At 39.3% G+C, this 15350-nt stretch overlaps 1 protein-coding gene across 1 annotated transcript in view; it reads right to left on the minus strand.

Moving 5' to 3' along the window:
• The window catches only part of UBE4B (ubiquitination factor E4B), a 129929-nt gene that overhangs the window by 34260 nt on the left and 80319 nt on the right, over positions 1 to 15350 (minus strand). The window contains exons 18-22 of the mRNA XM_012662501.1: positions 14114 to 14252; positions 8838 to 8937; positions 7123 to 7250; positions 6159 to 6257; positions 4151 to 4386 (exon numbers count right to left, since the gene is read on the minus strand). Of these exons, the coding sequence (XP_012517955.1) occupies positions 4151 to 4386; positions 6159 to 6257; positions 7123 to 7250; positions 8838 to 8937; positions 14114 to 14252 (702 nt within the window). The remainder of the gene's footprint in view (positions 1 to 4150; positions 4387 to 6158; positions 6258 to 7122; positions 7251 to 8837; positions 8938 to 14113; positions 14253 to 15350) is intronic.

The raw sequence follows: 15350 nt of genomic DNA on the forward strand, positions 1-15350 counted from the left end.
TGAGGTTGCTGTGAGCTAGGCTGATGCCACAGCACTCTAGCCTGGGAAAAAGAGTGAGACTCTGTCCTCAAAAAAAAAAAAAATAAAGTGTGGAGAGTTGATTTAACACATTAACTGCCATGTGAGTTATATTTAAACTCAGGCTAGTTTTGAGCCTGGGACCTCATGAAGCAAAACCTGGGTAAAACCCTGCAGTTGGTTCATGAAAATCTTACTATCTTACTTGTTGATATTCTTTTTTTGTTTTTGTTTTTTTTGAGACAGAGTCTTGCTCTGTTGCCCAGGCTAGAGTGCTGTGGCATCAGCCTTGCTCACAGCAACCTCAAATTCCTGGGCTCAAGCCATCCTCCTGCCTCAGCCTCCCAAATAGCTAGGACTACAAGCATGTACCACCACACCTGGCTAATTTTTTCTATTTTTAGTTGCCTGGCTAATTTCTTTCTATTTTTAATAGAGACTGGGCTTCACTCTTGCTGAGGCTGGTCTGAAACTCCTGACCTCAAGTGATCCTCCCCGCCTCAGCCTCCCAGAGTGCTAGGATTACAGGTGTGAGCCACTGTGCCCAGCCTGAAACTTAATTGTATTTTTGAAACAAAAATTTGAGCTTGAGCATTTTCTAAGCTAGAATACTATCTTTATGAGGGGCTTAGGTCAGGCATGGTGGCTCACGCCTGTAGTCCCAGCACTTTCGAAGGCTAAGGTAGGAGGATCACTTGAAGCCAGGAGTTAGAGACCAGTCTGGGCAACATAGCAAGACCCTGTTTCTTAAAAAGAAAAAGAAAAAAAAAAAAGAGGAGCTTGTTCCATATACTGATCTGGTATATGGCAACTCTAATCCACGTGTGAGTCAGACGTGTTTAGGGGTCAGGACCTAATTAGCAGGTCTTCACATGAAGTTGGTGAACACTTGAGGGTGTGTCTATGATGCCCCCTGCAGGGCACTCTCATTGCCAGGCCCTTGGTAACTGGACGAAGAACAGCACAGCGATCAGGAGCATCTGCACTAGAGCTCAACGGCCAAGGTCGCTGCCACTTGCTAGCTGCTGACCTTCAGCAGGCTTCTTGACCCTTCCGAGCTCCGGTTTCCTCCTTTGTAAAGTGGAGATATTTATAGCACTCACATTTAGAACGGCTGTGGGGGATTAAGTGAGAGGATTAGTAAGCACTCAGTGAGTGGTGGCTATTATTAGTATAGGTGTCCTCTACCCCTAAGTACAGAGGTGCTCCAGAGGGCACACTGCTCCACGGCAAGGGGGAAAGAGAGAATAACCTCCACCCACCAGCTCCTGGAACATTCCTAGTGGGGCTCCACCAGGCCCAGCACTGGTCTCACAGGCAAGAGGCCCAGCTCTCATGTGTGAACATATGCGCATGTGTGACACACAGACACACACACACACACGCACACACACACACACACACGCACACTCTTTATCTTGAAGCCACACTGACAGGCCCAGGACACTAACTGACTACGAAATACATTTAATTAATTTTTTGTTTTTGTTTTTACTACCAACAATACATGTTTACTGCAGAAAAATTAAGAAGGTCAGATTAAAAAAAAAAAGAAATAAAGCTATTCATAATTCTACTGTTCAAAAATAACCATCTCACTGTTAATATTATATTTTGGTATATGTCCTTCCCTACTTTTTTTTATCATATATATGTGTACCAAAACTGTAGACATACTGTTTCATTACTTGGCATTTTCTTTACTTTTTGTTATTTAACCACTTACTGTAAACAATACGTTATTTTTCATGGCTCATATAGGTCCACTATATAAACTATAACTTAATCCACAAGTGGCAGAAATTTAGGTTGTTTCCATTATTTTCACTACACAGCATTATAAATAATGCTGCAGTGAATACTGTCATGAACAGTTATGCACATTTATAATTATTTCCATAGAATAAATTTCTAGAAATTAAATTTATATGTCAGTGTGTATGCTGGCTATTTAGCTGTTGTCTCTCAGCTGGTTTTGTGATTCTGGGGCACTCTGCGGAGTTTTCCTTTGCCAGCCAGCCCTCTGTTAGGGTTGCCAGCAGGGTGCACTGCAGGAGAACTGGACAAGTGAAGGTGTGGCAAGGGACCTGGTACTCCTTGCTGTTGCTGCCAGCAATGGTTTTCTGCCCAGCAGCAGCAGTTGGTTCAAACTGCCAGGTCTGTCTTGTACCCCCAGAACTAGCAACCTTGCATACCCTCGGAGACAGCAGCACTAGCTGGCTAAGTGCCTTCCACAGAGCTCTGGGTCCTAACTCTGTCCAAGCCCTCATTAAAGCAGCTGGGTTAAGCCCAGACTCTTCCCTTGGTTCCCCCAGCTCTAAGAATAGATGCTGCTGCTTCAGTCTTCTAATACCTATTTGACCAGTTCCTCATATTAAATTCTCATTCTAATTTTTTTATTTCGTAGAGCTAGGGTCTTGTTATGTTGCCCACTCTGGTCTTGAACTCCTGGCCTCAAGTAATCTACCTGCCTCAGCCTACCAAAGTGCTAGGATTACAGGAGTGAGCCACTGCACCCCCAAAATTCTGTTAAAATAACTGGTATGTTTCTATTTTCCTGAGTAGATCTTGACTGATAAACATTTACAAAGCTTTTAATGTGGACTGCCAAACTGCCTTCCAGAAAAATTTTATCCATTTACATTCTCTTGAAAGTTTCCTAGCACTAATTTTGCACACTGGCTACAGGGTAGGTTAAACAAATTTTTGCAGGTTGGTTTACTTCTCTGTAAGTTAGCACTACATGTTAGCATTAGGTATTTTCAGCTTAAAAATAAATTTAATATGTGAAGGTGGTACCTCATCATCACTTTAAGAAATTCTGAATTATCTTCAATTCCACCAAGCCAGCTATGTGTGAGGCACCACACAAGGTACTATCCTGTACATGCATGATGCACCATCTGTACCTGAATGTCCCATGCTTGACGCCTAGTAGGGCTCTGAGATGAAAACCAATGACTTTTACCCAAGGAGGTGCCTTTTTTCCAGGAGTGTTCTCTGCTGTTGCCAAAGTAAGAATGTTAACAAAACTTCAAAGGGCTCGTGTACTTGCTTTATATTTCAGAGGGTATGAATAGGCTGAGGAAGGAGAGACTCTTATTAGATGTCACAAAATAATAATGACAAAGGAAAAGTAGGTTGACAGGTTTGTGGGACCCTCAGAAGTGAAGAAAGAGATGACAGCATGGGTCCAAAATAAGCTTACGCAGACCTTGGGTGACAGAGAAGGGTCAACTGAACACGGAAATCCTCCAACTGTGAACAGCAAGGGACTGTGCTCTCGGTGGCCAGTGTTTCTTATAAGAACACGGTGAGTACATTGTATTAAAGGCCAAACACACTCACTGAGCGCCCAGAATATACTAGGTTCAACAGAAGATAAGAAGACAGACAAGACACTTCCTTTCCTGAGGAATATACAGCCTAGTAGGAAAATGTTCCATTAGTAGAATCTTATGCCTTTGTTAGAGGACAGGTGAACAGGTCCCATGGATAACAGTTCCAAAGCCAAATTAGAAATGAAAATTTGGAATACAATTTAACCAGAAGAGGAGGACCTCCCTGCAGAAAGCTGTCGTTTTCACCAGTGTAACCCAGCACCTAGAACGGTGCCTGGCACATGGTAGGAGCTCAGTAAAAACGTGTTGAAATTAGTGAGTGAGGACTCCCAGAGGCCCCCAGAAATTCTGATTCCCCTAGTTTGAGTAGAGTCCAAGAGTAAATATTTTTAACAAGCTCCCTGTTTTATCCACACTTTGGAAAGCCTGGGTTACAGAATAGTGTTACAAAACTAATGCTGTAAGTTGAAAGCTAAAATGAACAAGGTAATTTCACTCAGATAACACCAACTTGTGCTGCTGATACCAGCCGGGTCTCAATGCTAATCATCTGACTTTTAATGGATCCTGCTGAATCAGAGACCAGCATGTAGAATGGTCAGTGTAATATCTCCTATACTCAGGGGAAAATAGTCAATAGTACACGCTTTGCTGGCAGTAGACTAATAGGTTACACTTATAAGTAGGTCAAGATACTAGGTACCAGATTTCCAGTGACTTTGTCCACTGGCTTCAGACCACCTTGCCTATGTCTGACCACCAGGTACCACCATGTACACCCAGGAACCTACCTGTATAAAACTTCATCAGCGAAGGTACCAACAGTTTGGTGGCAAGAGGATGATTCTCAATCATTTCAAAAAACTTCTGGGTTCGTGGCTGAACAGCGGGGTTGGTCATAAACATGACTTCTACCAGTTTGGCCACCAGATACGGATTGCGGATGTAGTTCTGGTTGCACAACATCACAACAAGGAACATCACAATATCCTGAGTACAGGGCTCGTAAAGCACCTGAGGAGAGTATCTGAATGGAGGCACGAAGAACAAGAAATAAATCTCTGAGAAACTCAGCCTGGGTGAAGACTGCTGTCATGAAGCGAGGCTGGGTACACAGGCCAAGGTGCAAAGATGCTGAATGCCCTTTAATTTGCTGACGTTAAAGTGACTGTTTACATCATAACTACATAGATTCAAAACCAAACATCTTTATTGGCTGTAGAATGTTGTATTAACTTATGATGTTTTAGAAAATAAACCAAAGCTTAAAAAAACCAAAGATTAAAACAGGTACATTTCACAAAAGATCTTTACTACCAAAAGACTTAAAATTTCTTTGATGGAGTTGTTTTAATTTTAATGAACTGCTGAAAATGAGAATAAGTGTAAACAAAAATTTTCAAAAAATGTTTTTTTAATTACTCTGCTTAGAACAAATTTTAAAAGGTGACTTGAGTTGCTTAAATTCCAAGGTTTTTTTAATACATAATATTTTACATATTTATGGGGTACATGTGATATTTTGTTACCTGCACAGAATGTGTAATGATAAAGTCAAGGAATCTGAGGCATCCATCACTTTGAGCATTTTTCATTTCTACTTGTTGGGAACAATTCAAATTCTCTCTTCTAGCTACTTTGAAACATACAATACGTTGTTTGTTGTTAACTATAGTCACTCTACTTTGCTGTCCAACAATAGAATTGATACCGTTTATCTAACATCATGCTTGCTCCCTTTAACCTACCTCCCTTCATCCCTCCTCCCACCCACCCTTCCCAGCCTCTGGCATCTATCATTTTACTCTCTACCTTTATGAGATCAACTTGTTTAGCTCCCACATGAGTAAGAACGTGTGATATTTGTTTTTCTGTGCCAAGGCTACTTTTTCAACAAATGAAACATGATTTTAGTCAGCCTTTAAATTTTTCGCCATTCAAAATTCATGTGTTACCACTGATTTCAGCTTTTTTAAAAGGCAGCTTTTATGACAGCAATACAACTTGCTCCATTTAATGTTGGCTCTTATGTAAACGCCATTTACATTAATACTAATTTTGAATTTTTCTGTTTGTTACAAAACTTTCACAATGTGTATTTTGTGAAACAGTGATTGTGAACCTACGCTACTTTTACTTTTTAAAATAGACTTCATATACCATTCCTTCATCTAGCCAACACTACCACAATAATGTTATCATGGTGCCAAGGAAATGCAACTGTAATTCTTATAATGTGTAATGTTTTAGAAATAAAATTTCTAAATTTTATTTTTTCATTTATTTACTGAATTTCATAAACCAAATAAGGATTTGAAAAAAAATTTTGAAAAATCTGTATCAGTTATAAATTCAAACCATTTCTTCGTAAGCTTTTTCCAATTTTACAACTGAGACAAATTATGGTACAAAATATAGATGTGGTTATTTCTGGCTTTTGGACGTTCATTCTGATATTTATAAACTGTTTGTTCCTTCTGTTTCTCAGAAACACATACTCAACTATTAGAAATCCAACTTAATTTCCACAGACTACATTATTATCTGCACTGTTAATCCTGCTTCTGTCTTTGAGATATTATTGGAATTGGACTGGTGCCGCAGTTGGATTTATTTTTTCCAGTCTCTAGGCAGCATTCAGTTAAAACAGTTACATAAAATTTCAGGCATAAAATGGAGGTTTGCAGTATAGTTCATAATATCTTTTTTTTTTTTAATATGAGGCTGGCTATAGTTCATTATCATGTACATATTATGCATAAAAACACCAGAACTATGTAATGTGTTAAAGGCACTTACTGTACAATAAAAAATAAAAATTCAGCAACATCTTCTACATAAAACTCAGGCAACGCTGCAAATACCTTGGGAACATCTGAATTTAAAGGCAGTGTTACACTGTCAAAGAGAAAAAAAGCACAATTTACAAAATGAAATCACGGCGCAAACTGCAAGGGATATTATACTATCATTAAGTAAGTATTTTATCTGGGGAAAAAACTCATTCTATAAGACAACCATATAAAAAGTATATAGGTAAAGAAACCACAGCCAGAAATGAACAGGGAATAATGAAGGTAGTTCATACGCTAGGCTGTGTGTGAAATGTTTTTCCTTTCTTGATTTCTTATTAAGTAACATTAATGCAATAAATAAAATGGGAAGGAAATAAAAAGGTCATATTTGGTCATTCTGGACAACTCAAACTGTTTGAGACAACAGAGCTATACATGTATTTTAAATAACCTTTTCCACTCTTGCGGAAGGCTTGGGCCAATTTTGCCAAAATCAGTGACTCAGAGACTTTGTAATAAAGTAAAATAATAATAATGATAAATAAAATAAAAATGGCTGCCTGGAGATGTCCAGTTGGTGACAAGTGATCAACAATATACTTAGCTCACTCTCTAAAATAGATAGTTATTTTCCTGGACCCAGTGCTTAGAAGGGCCTAATACTCTGTTTCTACAGCTTTTAGCTACCAATTTATAAATTTCCTTTCCTATCAAAGGTTTTATAGCATATTTTTAAGAAAACCTATGTCGAAATTAAAATAATAGGTGCCGACTTTCACCTATTACTATAAGTAACTGCAGGGAAAACACCTACTAATATAACCAATGTCACAGTAAACGCAACCTGGAAACAGAAGTGAATCTGGATAAGGTAAGGGTCTTGGTTTTAGTTATCGACTTCACAGAACAGTAAAGACAGCGCAGCCCAGCTGAGCAGAGATGAGGTACAGAGGAAGGCGCACACTCACTCGGGATATGCGGGGTCCAGGATGCGGAGTAACAGCTGAATGAGAAGGCCATAAAAATTCAGACATCTTCGCAGGAAGCTCTCGTCAAGCAAGCCGGCGTCAGCACAGGCCTTGCACCGTACCAGTTTCTGTGGAAGCAGGTAAGCCCCACCTTTAGATCGGTCAGTAGCTAAGTCCCTGTAGTGTGACTGGGCAGGGAATAGGGCCAGGAGAAATCTAGGTTCTAGAGTTTCTAAAGCTCCATCTCTAACTAGCTATAAGATGCAGGCTGTGTCTCAAGATCTTTCTTTTTCCTGAGAAAAACAAGAGGCATGCCAAGCAAACTACTAGGTACAAAGTCTAGCACACAGTTAGTGTTCAAAAAGGTTAGTTCTTACGGTCATATGTAAATAACTTGATTGGGGGCGGGCGTTGACGGGGAAGCCCTTTGGGGTCAGGACGGTTTGTGGGAAAAAGTCAGACAATCTGCTTCTGAATTCCAGCATCACTGCTTACGAGCTGCCCTCAGATAAAATGTCCACCAGGGTTGTAATTCCTTCCTCAAGATTGTTGAGACAACTGAACACACACGCATGCACACCTGACATACAGATTTAAGCAGTTTATGATCTCCTTGAAACACATCTGTAGAATGCCTAGGGGTCCACAGACCCCAGATAAGGGCCCCTGATTTCCTTTACATCTTGAAGAGATCTAAGATCTAGTCTATTAGTAGATAAAACTGAAATCTTAACTTGTACCAGAAATCTAAGTCAGGTAAAATTTCCACATATCATCCTACTGATCAGCAGAAAGTAGGACCAACTCACATTCAGCTTTATAATTGAAACATAAACAGAAGGAAAATGCATACATTTGCCATTTATGCTTTTCTTGTAGAACATAAGCCAGCATTTGTTTTTGGCCACATCCCATCAGCAGGAATATTCCCACGTATTGTCAGGTTTTGTGCAGCAGATCATTTTCAATTAAAAATGAAAAATGAGGGGCCGGGTGCAGTGGCTCACGCCTGTATACCTAGCACTTTAGCAGGCTGAGGTGGGAGGATCGCTTGAGGCCAGGAATTCAAGACCAGCCTGAGCAATATGGTGAGACCCCACCTCTACAAAAAATTTTAAAAAATCAGCCAGGCATGGTGGTGCACGCCCATAGTCCCAGCTACTTAGGATGCTGAGGCAAGAAGATCACTTGAGCTGAGGAATTTGAGGCTGTAGTGAGCTATGATCGACACCACTGCACTCTAGCCTGGGTGACAGAGCAAGTCTCTGTCTCAAAAAGAAAAAATAAAAATAAAAAAAAAGATGAAGGGCAAAGGAAAGAGATCTTTCTACCACCACAGATCCACTGTGTCAAATATGAGAACGGATACAACGAGAACATGCAGTGCGCTGGGGCGGGAGCCAGAGGGCAGCAGGTAAGGAGCACCTTGCAGGAGGCAGGGGAGGGGGAGGGTGCTAAACTGAGAGTGACAAAAATCCACTAGGAATTCCAGATGTCACTGCACAGGCATATGCACACCTGTCCTGGGATTTCCATAATTATATGCAGATAAATGTAAGGTATCAACAAGTTTTAAAATGTACTATTTTATAATAAGAGGAAAGAATAATGAAGAAAAAATAAGGACACTGAATTGCTCACTCAAGGCACATATTCCGGTGGGAAAATGGCCATTATGAGTCTGGTCTATAATTATTCCAATTAGCTATACAAACCTTAAGCTGAGTTTTACAGCGCTTCAGCATCTCGCGGTGTCTAGTTGCCAGTGGGGAATCTTTCCATTGGCTTTCATTATTTTTCAAATCTTCTACAGTTCTGAAATCAAAGACTAACAGTCAAATGAAGGCAAACAGCTGGATCCATCCGACCGATTCATTCTGCATTTCACTGACTCTCGGACGCGATTACTTTTCACACTGTAGCATCTTCAACATCAGAGTCTATCTTAAAATCAATGGCAAGTTATGGTTTAACTGGCAGCATTTTCTTCTTATTGGTACCTAAAATAATTAAGTGTCTTAAAATTGAGAGCACTTCAGATTTGATGAAATATGGTAACCTTTTTTGGAAGGAAGTACATTGTTCCCTTATTTTTCTGGGATGGGGAAAGAAGTCTCTCAAGAAAATTCAAGGTTACTATGCCTATTCAATTACTCAAAACGAAAGGCTATTTTACTAAAGGCATTTCCTTTTTTTTTTCTTTTACAATTTTTGTTCCCCCTGCTTGGAAAGCTCTTCTCTGAGGTTATCTTTGTGGCTTGCTTTTTCACTTCCCTGAGGTGTCTGCTCAAATGTCACACGTCAGTGAGGTATAGTCTTCCCTGAGCTCCTATATACCGCACATATTAAAGACCAGCTCATTTAGTACTATTCTAATCCCTTTCCGTTAAGACATTTTGTAGAAGAGTAGAAGCTGCTAAATCTCTGAAAACAACATTCCCCAGACTCCCTTGCTGCCAGCATTTCTGTAAGCCCTAGCTTTCTCCAAGAGATGAACCCTCACTGAAGGCAAGGTGAATATTATCGGGTGTCAGTTGCGTGACTCTTGACACACGCACAGTGGAGGGGTTTTGGCTGAAGTTCGGGCAGAGACTCTACTGTCAGCTGAGCCCTGCAGCAGCTTCCTTGTCAGACCAGGTTCACAGTCCACTCTGGGAGTCCTCTATTCCACCATTCCAGTGATCCAACGGACCAACCAACACCCTACAACAATCCTCTTTCTACTTATCCCAGATAAACTGGATTCTTTGTCTACAACTGAAACATGAGTATGGCAGATAGAAGATGCCCCCAAGATGTCACATCCTGATCCTTGGATGGAACCTGTGAATATGTGACTTTACATGGCAAAAGGTACTTCGCAGATGTGACTAAGGACATGGACCTTCAGATGGGAAGATTATACTGGATTTTGGGTAGACCCAATATAATCACAAAGGTCCTTCTGAGAGAAACAGGGAGTCAGAGTCAGAGGAGGAGATGTGACAATGACAGCAGAGGTCAGAGAGAGATCTGAAGATGCTGTGCTGCTGGCTTTGAAGATGGAGTAAGGGGGCCATGAGCCAAGGAATGCAGGTGGCTTCCAGAAGCTGAAAAATGCAAGGAAAGAGATTCTCCTCTAAAGCCTCTAGAAGGAATGTAACCTTGATTTTAGGACTTCTGACCTCCAGAACAGATAATAATTTGTGCTGTTTTAAGTCACTAAGGTTGTGGTGATTTGTTGCAGTAGCAGTTAGAAACTAATATAACGACCTATACAGTTACTGGCACAAAGCGAGTTTATAGGTAATGCACCCTCGTGAAAAAATGGGCTTCTGGGATCAGTTCTTCAACTGGGCTGTCTGAAAGTGGTGAAGATCAGTGAGCATTTGAGGATGGACTACTGGTAGCCCAAGGCTCTGAGTGGAAAAACAGCTATGTAAATGATCCCCTGTGATCTCCTAGAATGAAGAGATGGAGTGGCTACTTCTAATTATGTTGGAGAGCTTATAGAAAAAAAGTGACAGTCTCAAGATTTGAAATTCTTACCTGAAGGAAAAGTCAATGGACCAGGGAGTTTCAAAGACTATACCATAGAGTCTGGTCCTCGACACTACCAAAGCATAATACAGGCTAAATTCATAACTGGGCCTCTTATCTGAAAGTGAGGGTAAAGACTGGGACCCAAAGAGTTCAAATGGAGGAGTTTGGGAGAATTGGATAATTCCAAGTACCCAAATCTCTAACCCCCCTGAGCGTTGCTTGCTAGCAGAAGCAGCTTCTGTGTGATCTTATCTGAGGCGGTCATCTTGCAGGGCAATGCCTCTTTCCCCTAGGTTCTACCCAATCATCCTTCTTTGCTTCCAGAACCACAACTAGGCTCAGATCAAGGACTGTCCTGAAGGCCCAATTACAAAGTCACATGCAGAAGTATGTATTTGAAGGGAAAAAAAGGCAAGATTTGCTTATATGTTATATTAATTTTCTATTGCTGCTGTAACAAGGTTCTACAAACTTAGCAGCTTGAAACAACACAATCACTGTCTTAGAGTTCTGGAGGTCAGAAGTCTAACATGTCAGCAGGGATGCTTCCTTCTGGAGGGTCCAGGAGAGAATATGTTTCCTTCCCTTTTCTGGATTCCAGGGTTACCTGCATTCTTTGCCTTGTGACCCCAGATCACTCTGACCTTTGCTTCCATCATGACATTCCTTCTCTCATGATGACACACTCCTGACTCTCTTATAAGGACCTCTGTAATGACGCTGGGCCCGCCAGCATAATCCAGGATAATCTCATCTCAAGATCCTTCACCTAATCGCATCTGCAAAGTCCCTTTGACCATGGAAGGTAATGTACCCACAGGTTCTGGGGACTGGATGTAACACCTTTGGGATGTCATTGTTCTACCTCCCACATAAGTGCTGCCATAAACGTGGGAGTATATGTGGGAATAGATTCCTCTCTTGATCAGCAAGCGAGGAAAATGCTAACATACTTCTTTGTAGGGCTAAATTCACTACCAAAATTATACCCATCAGAGATTCTGGATTCCATATTATCTCGAATAGTTGGGAGGGGTTCTTATTGTGTGCCTAACCAGTTGACCAAAACTTGGAATTGATAGTGACTTACGCTGAATGAAGTTGAACTACCAGGTATTCCTTGATATAATGCAGAGAAAGGAATTAAAAGCATAAGGAGCTCAGAATACTAATACAGATTTACCGTATGTGATCTGTTCAGATAATCCCCCTCCCGATACATACACCAACTCCCCTAACTATGTCCTAGATGGTACTTTTTGCATCACAGCATTGAAAGATACACAGGTGAGGGAACACCAGTAACTCTGAAAAGCACAATAACGGCTGTCCACTGTAAGCTGGGAGCGAAGGCTGCAGATGGTATCACTGAAATGGACCCCTTAGGTCACTGGGAGTGACGGGAATCCCAGGATGGCAATCCATCCTAGGATGAAGAAACAGATAAAATCCACCATCATGGTCTGTAATTTCTATAAGCCTCTTTCAATAACTCATATTATAAATTGATAAAATCAACAGATATAAGAAAAACTTGAACAAAAGACTTAACAGACTTGACCTAAACGACACATATCGAACACTGTAACAGACAATACAGAAAGTACATTCTTTTCGGGTCTATAAGGAACATTTACTAACATAAATCTTAGGTTATAAAGCAAGTCTCAATAGATTTCAAAAGACACAAATCACACACAATATATTTTTTGACCATAATGGAATTTAGCTAGAAATCAGTAACAAAAGAAAAATAGACAAATACCCCAAGAATCTGGAATTTAAAACAATATATTTTTAAATAACCCATAGGTCAAATAAGAAAAAAAAAAAATTAGAAAATATCTTGAACTGAACAATAAGATAATGACGTACCAAATACGAGTGATGCACCTAAAGCCATGCTTAGAGGGAAACTAAATAGTCTTAAATGCATATGTAAGAAAGGTCAGGCGTGATGGCTCATGTCTGCAATCCCAGCACTTTGGGAGGTCAAGGTGGGAGGACTGCTTGAGCCCAGGACTTTCAGAATAGCCTGGGCAATATAGTGAGAACTGTCTCTACAAAAACTAAAAAAAAAAAAAAATTAGCCAGGTATGGTGGCCTGTGTCTGTAGTCCCTGCTACTCAGGAGGCTAAGGCAGGAGGATTGCTTGAGCCTGGGAGTTTGAGGTTGCAGTGAGCTGTGATTGTGCCACTGCAATCCAGCCTGGGCGATAGACCAAGATTCTGTTTCCAAAAAATGATTTAAGTATCCGTCTCAAGAGGCAATGGAAACATCAACAAAAAGCAAGTCAAAGCTAAAAGAAAGCAGAATTAATAATAAAGATCCTATAGACATTAAAATGATAAAAAGAGGATATTATGAACAACCTTATGCCTAAAAATTCTGGAACTTAAGATAGCATGGGAAAACTGACACAAGATGAAATAAAAGTGTAAATAGGCCTATATCTATTAATTGAATAAAATCCACAATTAAAAACCTTCCCACATAGAAATTCTAAGCTGTGACAACTTCATCACTGAATTTTTCCAGACATTTAAAGAAGAAACAACATAATTCTTATACAAGAAACACTTCCAGAGAATATAAAAAAAGGAAACCCTCCCCAGTTCATTCTATAGCAGCATAACCTTGATACCAAAATCTGAGAAGCACTTAAGAAATGAAAAGTATAGGTCAATCTTTCTTTAGAATAGATTCAAAAATCCTAGACAGGATATCAGCAAGTTGAATAGCCAACAAGATATAAAAATAATAATATAAAAGTTGAGTTTATTCCAGGAATGAAATATTAGTTTAACATCAGAAAATGAATTGATGTAATTCAACCACATTAACAGAATAAAGGAGAAAAAAAATCTACTCTACTAAATAGATATGGAAAAAGCATTTAATAAAATTCAACTCCTGTTAAGAATTGAAAACTTTTAGTAAACTAGAAATAAAAGGTAATTTCCTTAATGTGATAACAGAAGATATACAAAAAGCTGTCCTCCATTAACAGGAACAAGACAGAAATTTCAGGGTTACTTCTATTCAACATTGTACTAGAAATTATAGCCAGTGAACTAAGACATGAATGACAACAAAATTTACTATAAGAAAGAAATAAAATTGTCATCATTTACAGACGTGATTATGTATAAAAGGAAAATCTTAGAAGAGGATCCTTTAAAGTGCCTCCTGGTAATGCATGCCCAGTGGAAAAAGTCAGTCGAAGTCTGTAGTGACCACATACATACAGGAATACCGAGGGTTCAGAACTCTCATAAATCAAGGTTTGGTCCACTTTGCCAGGTAAAGAACTTGAACAACTCAGGAACATGGATGTGGACAGGAGACAGACAGATGCTGTAATATATGACCCCCCACATTCAAATCTGCTGATCACAATGGAACTGCCTGCCCACGAGAAAAAGTAGTAACTCAGGTAAATCCCAGGACATTGTATCATGGCACATACCTATTAAGCTCCCGGATGGCCCGGAGTCTGCGGATATAGCGACGGCAACTAGGCAGAATAGAGAGGTGGTGAGCGTGCAGGGTGAGAAAGAAGCATTCCGTAGGGAATTTTGGCTCAGAAAATGGAGGCTGATCTCCATCTAGGAAAAATAACATAATTTCCTAAATAAAATCTATTATAAGACCAAATCAGGAAAAAAACTCAATTCAGAAAAGAAAATTACCCTTGAATTTTCAAGAAGTTTAAGGATACTTTTTAAAATTATAAACTTAAGCAATGTTACGAAAGGAACAGAATTCCTGTGAGTTCCATTCAAGGACCAGGTATTCTGTTCTGATTAAGTGTTTACACAGATGTCCAACAACAATCTTTTGTGATGTGTCTCTCTGATGTATTATATAAAACCTCCATTTTTCAACACAACACACAAATGTCACTTAAATCTCGAAATGGAGTTACGTTATGATTCCATTGCTGTTTCCCTGTGTGTTTGTTGTTTCTAATTTTTCTCTACCATAAACAATAGTACTGCTTAGGAGGATCAATGTACAAAAAATTATTCCTTCACATGCCAGATTTGGGAATATTTTCTGAAAAGTGGGAAGTATTGAGAATAATAGTATTATAATTTTTGTTATGAATCACCAGAATTCACTTTAAACAGATAAAACTGTTTCTTGATAGAATTTAGTTTCACCCTTTGAATTTATAATAGTTCTATATTTTGAATAGTATGCTCTTAGCAATCATGCAAAACATATTTTCCCCATTCCTTTATTTTACATATTCATTGTCTCATTATATAAAACATATGTTTACATATTAAGACACATGCATAGTATCTCTGATGATATGTTTCATTTCTTAAATCACAAATTTCTCTCCTTCACAGCTGAGCCAAATCCTTTATTTACTTTTCTGTGTTAGACTTTTTTAAAAATAAATGTCTAACTCTCTGACTCTTTTGGAATTTATTAGTTGACGAGGAATGATTCCATTATTATACCAATAAGCCATTCATTCAAATGACAATCAGATACTAACTTTATTGTTCATTGGACACTTAGTTTTCAACAGCAGTTCAAATATTTTTCTGGAATGTGTATATCTGCCACTGCCAGGTAAGCATGGATTCATCCTATTCCATGAATAATTTTACAATATTTAAAAAATAAATGCTGTATGGTTTTGATGTCTATCATTAAATAACATGTTTTATATTACAGAGAGGAAAGAT

This window comes from Propithecus coquereli, unplaced genomic scaffold (assembly GCF_000956105.1).
Source record: "Propithecus coquereli isolate 6110/MARCELLA unplaced genomic scaffold, Pcoq_1.0 Scaffold77, whole genome shotgun sequence".
In the NCBI taxonomy this organism is placed as follows: Eukaryota; Metazoa; Chordata; class Mammalia; order Primates; family Indriidae; genus Propithecus; species Propithecus coquereli.